The sequence below is a fragment of the Monodon monoceros genome, unplaced genomic scaffold, assembly GCF_005190385.1.
Source record: "Monodon monoceros isolate NGI ecotype Baffin Bay Population unplaced genomic scaffold, NGI_Narwhal_1 Super_Scaffold_2, whole genome shotgun sequence".
Taxonomy (NCBI): domain Eukaryota; kingdom Metazoa; phylum Chordata; class Mammalia; order Artiodactyla; family Monodontidae; genus Monodon; species Monodon monoceros.
Genome location: NW_021703776.1, coordinates 31,136,046 through 31,151,233, shown reverse-complemented (window position 1 = coordinate 31,151,233; position 15,188 = coordinate 31,136,046). Strand labels below are relative to the sequence as shown.

At 38.4% G+C, this 15,188-nt stretch overlaps 1 protein-coding gene across 5 annotated transcripts in view; it reads right to left on the bottom strand.

The window, feature by feature from the left end:
- RAPGEF5 (Rap guanine nucleotide exchange factor 5) overlaps positions 1–15,188 on the bottom strand; it is a 223,346-nt gene that overhangs the window by 48,700 nt on the left and 159,458 nt on the right. For all 5 annotated transcript variants that reach the window (XR_003795161.1, XM_029233224.1, XM_029233225.1 and 2 more), the window contains exon 12: positions 2,464–2,542. Coding sequence is in view for 4 of the 5 variants with exons in the window: in XM_029233224.1 (XP_029089057.1) it covers positions 2,464–2,542 (79 nt within the window). In the remaining variant the exon portion in view is untranslated. The remainder of the gene's footprint in view (positions 1–2,463; positions 2,543–15,188) is intronic.

Sequence of the window (15,188 nt, the reverse complement as noted above, 5' to 3'; positions counted from 1 at the left end):
AAAATGTGAAGAGATCCGTTTATTCTTGCTTTCACAAACTATGCTAAGGCACATTTCCCAAAAAATCTACAAGTACCTGAATATGCAGGAAGAAAAGAATATGTGTAGGGAGAGTAAAAGGTGTGCACTGAAGAGGGTAAGCCCAGGAAAACGATTTACATAACATGGTGGCAGGCCGTGAGGATAAAGACTGGACGACAGAACTGACAGCTGCTGACATAGCTCCACAGGCAGCATGGGTTAATGCCACCTCCAAGAGACCCTAGGTGGCCCATTAATCACAAGAGATTAAGGGGCTCCAAGAGATCTGGCCTCACTACATAGGTGGACACTGTTTCCATAAAAGTTAGATCAGAACTGGGCCAGATATACTTTGATCATCAGAAATTCACATTCTAAAGTAGCGCCAAATGAGCACAGATTTCTGGAGCATAATTTGTGATATGATTCAAATGCTCACCCTAGGAATTTATGTGAAAAAAAAAAGAAATGGATAAGTGTGCAAATGTAAGTAAAAAAGGGCTGCTAATTTTCATTTTCACTGTAATAAAAAAATATTAAATAGGAATAACCTAAATGCTTCAACCATTGAGGACAGTTAAATAAATTACTGCATATCCATTTAAAGGGCTTTTCTATAGCCATAAAACTGATGGTCCAGCACTATATTTACTGACACAGGACATTCACAGTATACTGTTAAAGTAGGAAAGCAAGTAAGAGAAGTATACGTTAGGATCACCCATTTCTATTAACTATGCTTATTTATATATTCGTTACCTGGAAAGATATATACTGATAGTTTAACAGCGACTTCTTAAGGTAATGAGATTTCAGAGAACATGAATTGTTTTTATTATACTTATAAGCATTTCCCAATTTGTATACAATGACTATGTATTAACTATGCTGTTAAAATTATATAAAAATAACAACCTCAAAGGCAACATGCTTAAAGCCTTAGGAATGAGACAGAAGCTTGGTGCTTTCCAAAACAACCTAGCATTTTTGCCCCCCAAATTATCATTCTGAGTATCTTGGACACACTGAAAAGTTAACTAGAAATAGAAAATGCTATGATACCAAACGCAGGTAGGAAAAGTTAACTAGAAATAGAAAATGCTATGATACCAAACGCAGGTAGGTTTTGGGGTTACTGGACGGGATTCTATATTCTTTAATGTTGATATATAATTGCAAAATAGGAATCAATTCTGTATCTGGCTTTGTAACTATTTTAAAACATAATTCAGTCACTGTCTCCCCAACCTGCAAAAGGACATCAAGGACTGAATGGATAAAAAAGATGTGGTACGTATATACACAATGGAATACTACTATATATATATATATATATATATATATATATATATAAAACCGAATCACTTTGCTGTACAGCAGAAATTAACACAACATTGTAAATCAAATATGCTTCAATAAAAAAATAAAATAGCAGAGAAAAGTAATAGCTAACCCTGAACATTTTAGAATGGCTATATCTGGAGAAAAAATACTTATAATCCTTGTTATGTCACCATAAAATTAAAGCAACTAACTCAGGAAAAAAAAAAAGTACATCAAGGACATCTGATTTCTTTGATTTCTACCTGTGAAACAAACTCAAGCAAACACAAAAAGAATCTATTAAAGTATCTATTTCTTCTAGTTTTTCTCTTGAAAGGCATAATATAAAGATTTATCTTACATTATTTCCACTTATGCAAATGTTGTTTTCCTCTTTTCCTGTAACTATCATGGCTTGACTAATGATAAAGAAAAAACTCTTCCTTAAACATTGTGAGGCAAGACACTCGTTCGGAAACTCTGAGTGCCTTTCCTGGGCATGGCTTTCGAGCCTTTGATCTGTTGCATCTCTTCTAGTTAGTGTATGCAATCCTAAAGCCTCCTTAACTGGTCATCAACCTTCTAATCACATCCATCACCCTAAGAGAGCATGCCCTGACAAAGCTCTGAAACGATGACATTTGATTACGGGGATAAGACCTCCCAAGTGGGGAATCCTTGTCTCCACCGGGATACTTGCCCAGAAACACACTATCACATATGTATGTTTTCCCATCACATGGTCTGGCACTGACTGATTGTCTTCTAAGTTCAGTTATTGCCAATCCACTCAACCTCTTGACTCTGGTGTTTACCCAGCAGGCCAAATTCATCTCCAGATTCTAAAGTCTTGAGACGTAGGTTTGAAGAAAACATAATATCGACAGCACAATTTACCCACGATGTAGAACGTGAAAACAGCGGCTCTGCATTCATTTCCAGTTCCCCCTGCCTGGTCTGTTTCATTTCATCTTTCGCCTTGGCTATCATGACATGAATATTTAACACAGCCACACTCTACCGAGGGGTTGAGTAAATGAAGAAAGGCAGTTAATTCCTAATGTGAGACATCTGTCTGAGAGGAAGCCGACACAGCACCCTGAAGTTAATGAAGGATATTGCCTCAACAGCGCCTGGCACAAGTCGTCAGTTGTCATGAAGACCGTGTACGTGAGAAGGAAGTCATCAAGGAGGGTCTCTGCAAAGAAAGGAAAATAAACACACGGTGAGCAAATCGGTGATAAGAGGGGCAGCTGCTTAGCCAAGCCCTGGAACAGTGTGCACAGAAGGAATAAGACAAATGGTGGTGGCAGTGGGAGGGGTGAGGTTAGGGGAATTTTAGCCACAAAATACATTATTTAGTAAAGTTATTTTTTAAAACTCTTACATAGAACGCCTCAAGCAATGAGATTTTTTTTTTATTACAAGGCTCTCTAAACATACGATTTTGTCACCTTTTTTTCTTCCCTAAAACATCATCTATATTTTTGGGTACAGACGTTATGGAAAGCCAATGCATAAAAAAAAGTGCTTTTAAAAATAAATTTTATAAGATTTCTGAAGTATGCACTCCAGACCTACAGGGAATGACGCTTATATGTTCTAATAAATAAAGGCTTTCTAAAGCCATTTACCTAAGTCTAGGACAAGAACAATGGATAATAAAACCCAGAGGACACACGTCAGGTTCCAAGGCCATTCACCTGTATCTCTCAAAAGCATCTGTAAGAAGTTGGGAAAGTGGTGAGTGATTTTCTTACTGTTGTGAAGAGAGGCAGAACTAAGTCCAGTTAAAAATGGAAAGAGAGGGCTTCCCTGGTGGCGCAGTGGTTGAGAGTCCGCCTGCTGATGCACGGGACGTGGGTTCGTGCCCCGGTCCGGGAGGATCCCACATGCCGTGGAGCGGCTGGGCCCGTGAGCCATGGCCGCTGAGCCTGTGCGTCCGGAGCCTGTGCTCCGCAGCGCGAGAGGCCACAACAGTGAGAGGCCCGCGTACCGCAAAAAAAAAAGGAAAGAGAAAGCAGGTAAAATGGATCATGACATACTCCCTCCTAATTCCTTTTCTACCTCTTCAACCAACAAAAACAGGTTCCACTGTTATTGCCTCTTTGCCTGAGTGTTCTTCGAAAAGTCCAGCTTACATATAATACGGAACTCCTGAACAGGCAAAGTGACCTCCAATAAAATTTCAAAAATGATAGAAAAGATTTACACTCAGAATGCAAAGTAGACCTTTTGCCATAGTAGTCTTTAACCAATCTCCTTACCTTGAAATTCATTTAAAAATATTATTTAATTCTTATATCATTTACATTCTGGATATCAAATTTTTAGCTATTTGAAATAGTAGAAAATTGTAAGAATAGTGAGCTTGTATCCTAAATAGCACTGATGCTCTCTTACACTGCAAATGTGGAAATAGAAAGAACTGCCCGATACACAATTCTATAGCTCTACACTGAAGATTTGAAAAATTCCAGAATTTTAGAAATAACCAGCAACGTTTCTTTAAAAGTTATCAATGCAAAACAAAAGGCCGTGTTGAAGAACACAAAATTCTGATAAAAAGCAGTTGTGAATGACACCTACAGTCCTATATGAACTGCAGGGGTTAATTTATTTCCATGGTTTGTTTATGCTGCAAAATATCGAGATAGTTCTGATCCAAACAGGTAAGTGGCTGCAAACAGTAACAGTTGACCAAAAAAGCTTGCTTTCTAGTGGCAAGAGGCCCTTAATTAAAATGAACCAGAGGTGTTAATGAAGAGTATTAGGTAATTTTTTTCAAAGGTATTTATTTTTTTTATAATAGATAAGGATCAGTATTCCTCACTAAAAAAAATTAATTTGACAAATGGCACCTAAAATGTAAATTAAGCCTAAACTTATAATGTTGTATCACACTGTAGTATGTGAACAGTCACTGGTCTAACCCACTATTACTCTGTGGAAAAGCAAGTTCTCAAACAGATGTGCTTGAGCCTTGCTGGGCATATATTAAGCCCAGTACAGGAAAACTGGGAATGTGGCTGGTTGCACAACTGAATGTGAGTGGATATGCACAGCAGAGCTGGGAGCTCTCTACTGGAGTCCCTGTTTACGAAAGTTTCCAATCTATGCACAAAAAGGCAGAAGAAGCTTTACTGTAAAATCTACCCCCAAACTAGTTAACCTGGCAGCACAAGTTAATCACTGGCATCCTAGGGAAAAATTTGGAATGTGTATGTGAAATTCTGTGTCTCTTTCATTACAGTGTTTTATTTTTTCTTTAATTTTTTTTTGGCCACACCTCCAGGCTTGTGGGATCTTAATTCCCTGGCCAGGGATCGAACCCATGCCCCCTGCAGTGGAACTGCGGAGTCCTAACCACTGGACCACCAGGAATTCCCTCATTACAGTTTTTTAAATAGTTGTAATTAAGATCCAACAATGGCATAATGTCTGAACCCCTAGGATATTTTGGAATCCAACTTGAAAACTATCACTCTGGGATGCTACTAAACAGTTATGTTCACAAATTATAACATTTCTTTGTACTAAACATGGTTGATGAGAATCCTTAGCTTCTCTGGTCTAATTGGAAATTAAGTCTTTTTTGCATTCAATGTTAGATACAGGCAGCAAGGACCATAGAGCAGCCTAGAACCTAGAATTGACTTCAGGCTTTCCAATGGGCCCTTACAGATTGGAACCCACAATATACAGAAACCACTGGGCGACGGCACTGAGAACCTCAGACAATTCAGCATGTAAAATTCTTGGTCTGGCACTCAGGTTCAGACTCTTTGGGATGTTCTTACACGTAGCTAATTTAGTGAGGTGGGAAGTATTCTCTAATCAAGATTTCCTCCATGAGTAGCTCAGATTAAAAAGAGCACCATTAACTTTGACAAAAGCATTCATTCCATTCTGGAAGAGCCTTAGATAATGAACTGAGTGGCTGTGAGAGTTTGGTTTGGATGGTGGCAAAACCATTTGGCATTCAATTCAATTAATCAGCTCACATAAGATAATATTTTGTTGAGGGCTTTGACCCAGAAATGCTTATTTCCCCTAAGCTACTACCATACTTAATATTCATCAGCATTTATCTAATTATCTCTCTGCCATAGAAATATTAATTAAAATAAAAACAATGATGCTACATAGAAACATCTCCAGTTAAAAACCTAATGAATAGAATAGCTAAAAATCCAATGAATAGAACAGATTCCCAATACTCCTAACTCAAATCTTTCTCTAACTACCATATTGTTCTGAAATTTTTCTGGATACAAAGAGCTTTCCTTTATTCCTTTTCAACATTGGTATTTATTTTTGGCGCATATGAAAGTAATTGAGTGATATAATCAAAACAACACACTTCAAATAAAAGTGCATTTTATAATATCCATGCTTCAAAAAAGGCTGTCCCACTGCTATTTAGAGATATTTTTAGAACCACAATGGCTATATAAATGATCCCCTGAAGACTATTAGCCAACAATGGCCATTTAGAAAGACTAGCAAATCCACTGGCATCCACATTAAAACACTATAATTATCTATTATATTATATACTGCTTAATTAATAGTAATTTAAGACTCTAGGTAGAAAAGCACCTTTGTGTACAAAAACATCTTTCATTTAAACACATTCATAATTGCCATACAGACTAACACTCTGAATAAAAAGATGCATTCATTTTGATTTCTAGGTTAATGAATACCTAGGTATTAATGTACCAAAAACTTTTCTTTGAAATTCTATTCTTTAAATCAATCTCTAAATCTAATCCCAAATTCTTGGCTCATCACTGACAAAAATACTCAGCCACCCTTTTGGGAATACCCCTCTTCTTTCCCCAAATAACATAACATTTTGTAGTGGCTTTTTAAAATACAGGAATTACTCTTTGCAGTATAAAAGTAACATGCTAATACCTATCAAAACTGGAGGGAAAATACTATTACAGTTTTAAGAGCAATGTAACCTGAAATAAAATATATCAATATGCTGTCAAAATCTAGACTTGATAGAAATGGCTCTAAAATTCATGTCTATAATTAGCCATAATGTTAATTAATACAGAACTTTTCCCTTTCATTTGCTACTGTTTTAAGACATAAGAAAAGAATTATCTATTTTTATTTGATTTTACTTGAATGTATTTTTCTTATATGCATAAATTAAAAAAATTTCTCACTATCGCTTTAAGTGTATCAAGCACTAAAAATTTCCATTTTATTTCTGCAAAATACAAGTGTTTCTAGAATATCCCAGAGTTGTGTCAAGGTGGAACGGTAATTGGTTTGGTACAGACTCTTTTTAAAGGTTTCTGTTATATAAATTTAATCAAATTAAAGAAAATGGTCTAAATGTTTCCAAAAGGTCTAAGCTTAATACCCTTTTTGGGGGGGGGAGGAGGTAAAAAAAGAAAAAACAAAAACATAAAAACGAACCCGGAAGTCTAGAAATCATAATGCATATAGGGTGACTTAGAAACAATTAGAGAAATCTACCTCAGTTATTTTTCAACACTCGCCAGCAAAATGCACTGCCGTAATGAAACCACTCACCAGTTAAAGTGAATTACCAAGAAAGCAAATGAAAAGAGTTTTGACAGACAATTGCCCATAGGAGCCATTTAATCTAAGTAAGGTAATGTGAATATTCAACATTTCTCTACTAAGTCATATCCCCTAAAGTACTGTTAGTTTTGCTTCACCCATATTTCTACTTGAGATGCAATGAAATTTAAGGTGCTCTAAACCATGCTCTACTTAACCTCTATTCCAAGGAGCCAAGAAAAGCTTTGTACATGAAAGCGCCCATTTCTGGCCCTGGAATGTTACAACTTACCATTATTTTTTGAGAAGCAGCGCCAAAATGTCCATGTAATTTGATTAAGCACAAACAAAAAAAACTTACTGTTCATGTATGAATCACAGGTTAAAGTGCGATGCCACCAATACAAGCTCTGCTTCTTGCTCAGTGTATTTTACATTTCAAAAAGCAGTATTCATGGCCTCAAATGCAGCTGTTTACCAGAGCTTTTCAATTCACTTAACTCCTGCAGACTTTTACAATTTCACCAGAGTCTTGCTTAGCCATTCTAAAACTGTCAAATCTTGATCTAGTTTTATTTTTAGATATTGGTTGCACAAGAAAGGCTTATTCATTTAATGCTGTTTCTACATCAAACCTGAAAAGTCATCCCTTTAATGACAGGAACTTACGATACGGATTGCGTGGCACTCTTCCAGTAATGAGATCCGTTTTCATTTTAACTTGTAAAATATGGTTCTGGAATCCCACCATATTTCTTTAGGAAAGAGTGATTTGAATACAGCAGGTTTTATGTTCTTGGCTAAGTTTAATTGCACATGCTGCCTTTTAAAAATGGCACTAGAAGCAGCGTGGAGTATTAACAGCAGCACTTTTATCTTCTCCACACAGAGAAAGGGTCAGTTTGCGGGTCACTCTTGTTACAGAGTGGACGGGCCCCATGAGCTCCTGCTGTCCCAGCCCCAGTCAGCTGCCCTCAAGTGTCCAGGCACACTTCGTGTATCTGCCAGGTCCGCTGGGAAGCTCAGAACACAGTGTAAAGCATGCAAAGGGAGTCAGAGAGCTGGATTCCTACCTGGGTAGCCTTGAGCAGAGTACCTCATCTCTCTGGGCCTTAGTTAAATCATCCACCGTGAAGTGGATGTCACATCCACACCTAGCAGAGTTGTAGCTGAGTTAAATAGGACAGCTAATGCATCTGGCAAAGAATCTGGCATATATCAAGCACGGAATAAATACTACCTGTTCTTTATTTTCCTAAAATTATTTATGTCTGTCCTCTCCCAGTTCTCCAAGTGCTACCAGTCAACCAACCAAAACTGTGTATTGAGGGATGACTATACATAAGGCATTTGTTGAGGCACTGGGGGTTGACACAGGGAAGCACAACGCTGGTCCACGGCTTCAGGCTCATAATGAGAAAGGGAGCTGAGACGTGTATCCCCATGGGATGAACTAAGTAAGGTAACACGGCAACTGAGCAACACCAAACATAGATGTCACAGGGGGTGAAGGAGAGACTCCACAGGCCAGGGAAGGTTGCACCAAACAGGTGGCGTGTGAGACGACCTCCGAACTTCTGAGCAGAATTGGCGGAGAAAGAGGTGAAGGATGTAAGCAAAGGAGTGGGTAATGGGTGTGTGCCTGTGGCTGAGTCACAAACCTGTGGCCTTTGAGCCTTGTTTTGCCGTTAAAGATGTTTTCTGTTAGATGACAATATTTAAAAATCAGAGATCTGGCAACACCACGTCCATATCTCAGATGGCAACCGTGGTTTAGACCTGAGTTGCGCTCTTTACGCAGGGTGCCCTCCCCAGTTTAGCACAGTTCTGCTCTGGTTGGCTTCATTCGTTCACATGAACTGTCTGGGGACACGCGAGTATGTAAGTCTCAGTCTATGGTACAGTTGTGAAACAGTAATGGGAGAGGTCACATGGTGTAACTGAAAAGTAGAAAAGTAAGTTGGAGCCAATTCCTGGAGTGTTTTTGAGCTCCAGACTAAGGAGCCTGGGGCTCGTTCTATAGGAAAAGGGAAGTGAACGAAGACTTTCAAGGTGAGAAGTGACAAGAGATGCAGATTACACCTGCTGCATCCCGGAAGTCCAACGGGATACAGAAAGAATAAGGAGAGGGAGGATGAGTTTACTTTTAAATGCACTGAGCTCGGGTTCCCTAGGCTACTTTAAATGGAACTACTGAGCAAAATTATCGAAGAGCAGAGTTTGCTAAAGAAGGCTAGATGAAGATGGGAGCAACTGTATAAAGAGAGTGCTTGGGAACAACGTGAATTCTCAGTGACAATCCTAGGAAGATGTAAGCAGGAGGCTGAGGGTTGAGCTAGGGTGGATGTTCATATTTGGGCAATGGTGGGAGAAAGATGAGTTTAGAAAGAGAAGAAATTGGAGAATTGGGAGACATAAATGTGATAGAAGCCAACAAGAAAGGACTGGAAAAGAGAGCAGATCATAAGAGTCAAAAGTTGTTGGAAGGAGGTCCATGAGACAGAGCATTCAAAGGCCACTGGATGTGGTGTGTGATGGTCCCTGGTGTGCTGGCTTTAGAGAGATGCCCCTTAAGTGGTAGAGGCATACTCTTGATAGACTGAAGAGAACTAAGGATATTGTTGACACTCAGCTCTCAGGCCATCTAGCACGCTGTTTCTCCCCAAAGACTCTTCTTGTGGTTGTGTAGCTCACTGATCAGTAACGGCAGGTGCTCTCACAAATGAGCCAGGAAGACAAATTTCTTCATGATCAATGCAAGTATCATTTTACTTAACAATATAGATGAGAACATGGGAATTGTCATGGGTATGAAGCTTTCAATACCAACCTGCCAGCATCTACCAATAAAAATTAATATCCAAAACAAAATTAATGTCCGGTTTGAAGATTCGCTCAGTTTGACATAATGGACCTGAGTTGCTGCATCTTGTATGATTAACATCACACACGCATTCTTAAGCTACAAACTGTGCTAAGTGCCTGTCAATTAAAATTCTAAAATGTCATGAAACAAAGACAAATTAATTTAAACATTAAATCTTAAATCACCCAATCCAAAAATGGGCAGAAGATCCAAATAGACATTTCTCCAAAGAAGATATACAGACGGCCAACAAACACGTGACAGGATGCTCATCATCACTAATCATCAGGAAATGCAAATCAAAACTACAGTGAGGTACCACCTCACACCGGTCAGAATGGCCATCATCAAAACGTCTACAAACAGTAAATGCTGGAGAGGGTGTGGAGAAAAGGGAACCCTCTTGCACTGTTGGTGGGAATGTAAACTGATACAGCCACTATGGAGAACAGTATGGAGGGTGCTTAAAAAACTAAAAATAGAACCACCATATGACCCAGCAATCCCATTCCTGGGCATATACCCCGAGAAAACCATAATTCAAAAAGAGTCATGTACCAAAATATTCATTGCAGCTCTGTTTACAATAGCCAGGACATGGAAGCAACCTAAGTGTCCATCAACAGATGAATGGATAAAGAAGATGTGGCACATATATACAATGGAATATTACTCAGCCATACAAGAAATGAAATTGAGTTATTTGTAGTGAGGTGGATAGACCTAGAGTCTGTCATACAGAGTGAAGTAAGTCAGAAAGAGAAAAACAAATACTGTATGCTAACACATATATATGGAATCTAAAAAAAAAAAAAATTGGTTCTGATGAACCTAGGGGCAGGACAGGAATAAAGACGCAGACATAGAGAGTGGACTTGAGGACACGGGGAGGGGGAATAGTAAGCTGTGATGAAGTGAGAGAGTGGCATGGACATATATACACTACAGAATGTAAAACAGATAGTGGGAAGCAGCTGCATCGCACAGGGAGGTCAGCTCGGTGCTTTGTGACCACCTACAGGGGTGGGATAGGGAAGGTGGGAGGGAGACGCAAGAGGGAGGGGATAGGGGGAAATGTACACATATAGCTGATTCACTTTGTTACACAGCAGAAACTAATGCAACACTGTAAAGCAATTATACTCCAATAAAGATGTTTAAAAAAATTCTTATATCAGAAGTCTCAGGCATGGCTATTCCAAGCAATAACTCTAATACTTGACTCAACTTAAAACAAGGTATGATATTTTTATCTCCTGAGCACTAAGAAGAATCTCTATTGTCAGCTTTCTTTCAAAACTTGAAATATATCACCATTCTGAGTGTTAATTTTTTTTTCCCTTGGTCATTGTGAATCATTAGTGCTGAATTTCAGACAAGTAAAATTTTATTTATTTACTAATTTACTTTTGTTTCTGGTTAAAAGAAATTTTATTGACACTAGAGAGAAGTTATTTTAAATAAAGTTTAGCAATGGATAGTCAATCGCCTATTTTAAACCTAAGAATTAAAAATCTATTCTGCAAACTTACTCATTTAAAGGAAACACAACTAAGGCTCTTTCTAAGCAATGTGGCACAAGATCTTACACAAACTGAACACTTCCGATACAAGAAAATTTACTTTAATGTACTGCCTGTGTTTGAAAACATTTCTAGAAAAAGTATTTCAACCAGTGACTGACAGCAGACATGCCTCTGTGTCTGGTTTCCAGAACAGTCATTAGAATTCTTTCTTTCCAATATCACATGGCTGCTATCTTTCTCACACAGGTGGAAGGGAGACTTGTGGTTTAGGGTCACAAAGAAAGGTTTGGTTGAAACGGATGACCAAACACCTGTTACTTAGGGCTGAGCACAGGGCTCTCTGCTCTGGTGAAGACAAAGTTGTAAGATAAAGTCTCAGCTTTTGCAAGGAATTGGAATTTGACTGGTGAGATCGTTCAAGGACCACAACGGGCAGTCTACAAGCTCCAGCCTGATGAATATTCCACCCATGTGAATGTCTGAGTGAACCTCCATACCCCATCCCTGCCCACCACTGCCACCCAGCACACATGTTTTAGCCCCAGAGAGCCCCAAACCATGCTTTGAACCACACCTATTCCTTACCGTGCCCCAGGAAGCCGGTGGTGGCTTCAGTAGGTGATGGGGAAACGTCGGCTGGTGGGGGGGAAGACAGTAGCTAGTCTGTATGAAAATAACCATACCAGCCAACCTTTATGGACCACATATTGTGGGCTGTACCACAAGCGTCACCCACATGATCTGTGTTCCTCAAAACCACCTTAGAAGGTAGGTCTTATCTTTAGCAGGATGATGACACTGAGACTGAGATAAGTACAGAGAATAACCACCGGGTTAATGTCGGAAGGGGTCTAGGTCCCAAGGCGTGCTGAGCCACAGCAATGGCTCTCACTGCACAATGTTCTCCTGAGGGTGTGGATACAAACCGTCCATGTCAGGGGTGAGAGGAAAGGAAGTACAGGAAAGTCATGGAATCCTGGGTTTGGACAGGGAAAAGCATCATAGATACGGGAACTTGGTCTTTTTACTGGCCTTGAATTGCCAAAGATGGCCCTATGGCGTCTTTTTCCACCTATGCGCATGCTACAGTTCCTTTATTCCTACTCAAATTTTGTTATTTTGTTTTTATTTTCTAGCAAACACCTGGCAATAGCAAATAGCTATAAGAGATCAGCCAATTTACTTTTCTAAAAATGGAAATGACAATCACATGGAAGGATTCAGACAGTCCACAGATTCATAATGTTTTTAAGATATTTTAACAACCAATTATACATATTTATATTTTTAAGAATTGAAATGTAAAGGAAGAAAGGAAAACAATTTTTTTAAAAGGTCAAACCATAAAACTCTTCCTTTTCTTCTATATAAACTTCTCCGTATTAGACACTGTAGATACTGAAAACCATTAGTCACATTACATTTTGTTCACTCTTTCCCAAATCAAAAGAAGTGACTTGCATGTCTAAGTCTTGGCTATCCCTCACCTCAGTTATCACCTGTCAGCCCAACATCTGGATCAAAAGACCATTAAACATGTACCAACTGTCACTGGCCAAGATATTTTTGCCTTTTGGCTAAAGGTGCTCATACATATCCCTTGTCTCAAATGGTTCTAAGAAGTCAGTTTTGTTTTACATTAAATGTACTACTTACAAGCCTACGAACATCCTTAAGCCTTTCTGTTAGCATGATTCACGGTGATTTGGCTCACACAGGTATGTAATGGGTACATATGAGTTCTGAAATATCACCAAGAGTACAATAATATAATTATATAAAATTGTATACTATAACCTACTCTTAAAAGAACAAATTTAATTTGTGATATTGTTAAAAAAACTTCTTCAAAGCCATATGACATGAACTATTTCTTGGTATACGTCAAATTTATTTTATGAAGAATATTTCTAACGCCTGGAAGGGAGAATTTTGGAGTGAAAAATGCAGAATTCTCTAGCATGAATTCAGGGGCTCAAATCACACAAGAAAGGTACTTACCGGTAAGTAAACCTTGAGAATTAAGAATACATGAGATTATCTAATGTATAGCACAGGGAACTATATTCAATATCCTGTGATAAACCATAATGGAAAAGAATGTGTGTATAACTGAGTCACCGTGCTGTGTAGCAGAGGTTGGCACAACATTGAAAATCAACTATACATCAATTAAAAAAAAAGAATACATGAGATTAGTGTCAACAGTCACTTGTTGAGAAGCATATAAGACTTCATCCAAACCACTTTATAGGCTTTTAAAAAGTGATTATACAGCACTTTAAATTACAATGTGTTCATATTACTTTGAAGGGACAGAAATACATAATTATGGCCTCGGGTCTAAAGTATCAAAACAAATTAACATAAGCTTCCATTCATAAAATTTCATGCTATTTTCCTCTTCTTTAGGAACCAAACTTTGGTTTTTCTTGGGCATACTGCTCTCCAGATAGCTTAAAACCAAACCAAACCAAACAATACATTTCCCAGTCTTACTTGTAAGCTAGATGTGGCCACAACTAAGTTTTGGTCCATGAGAAAGAAGCAGAAGCCAGGTGTGATGAACAGGTATGTTCTTAACTAGCTCCATCCTGCTACCTGGACTGTGATGCTATATTCACTTTGGTTCGTGGGATGCAGGTCAGACTCTAGGGACACTGGAGCAAAGAGCTGGAAGGAACCTCACTCCTGGCTGATTTCAGAGGGGCCTCACCAGCTCTGGACTGCACTTCTTTATTTTTATTTTCACATGAGAGAGAAGTATACGTATACCTGTTTATGTCACTGTTTGAGATTTTCTGTTGTATGCAGCCATGCCTAATCACAAATAATATATACACACAGAAAATTTTCAGGAACTCAAACACATGATCGGTAATGTGGTCTTGTTCTCAAGTTTCTCAGCTATCGTAAGCAGGAAACGTCCATTTAAGGAGAGATGAGTGTTGTGAATTTATCCTGACCTCATTACTGTGGATTTGTAGAATGTGCTGATGAAGACCCATTTGCCTTTTATGTTTTTGATTATTTTTTAAAAGAACAAACAACCTCCCCAGAAGACTGTCAAATAGTGTAAACTGTCATAATAATTCTGAGATACGCACTCACAACATGCCGATCAGCACTGGCAGAACTTGAGCTTACTACAGTCTTTCTACAAAAGTCATCAGTGGTAAATGAAAACGACTTTGCAATGCCTTCAAATTCAGATCAAACTGAACTAAGACACAAGGAGTCACATTTCGTACGTTCAATTCTTGGGAAAAGATCCAAAATTAGGATGAGAATATCTCCACCCTGTTCTTTTCTTTCTTAACAAAATCATGACACTGGATTTATGATATCTATAAGCCTGCTACACAAAAACAAACTATGTGATATCAAGCAAGACAGGAAGAAAATTTGGGGGGAAAACCTAACTTGCTCTATGTACTATGTAAATCTTTCTTCATAACAAGTCTATTTAAGGCACATTCAAAGGGATGTAGCAAGAAGGAAAACACCAGATGCTTTAATATTAGAACTACCATCATGAGCCCTGATATATACAGCCACTCACCTAAAACCCTGTTCACTTTTAGACTGAGAATTTAGGCAGAAATATCCAACCAGGCATGAGATGGGCAATTTTAACTGATGCTTTTCATCTTCACACTAAGTGAAGCTCATTTACAGGATTAAAAGATTTAAAACTTAGAAGACTGACCAAGTATCCTGAATGCTGAAAAGAAGGATAAGTCTGAAGCAGAAAAGGATACAGGATGGCTCTGAAAGTAATTTTCTGTCGCTATTTAGATTACAGCAAGATATTCTGGGGATTACAACAAGGTATTTTAGTTTTCCACCACACTTTCCGTTCACACATACCTACCAATTCTGTCTAATTTCATATTTATTTC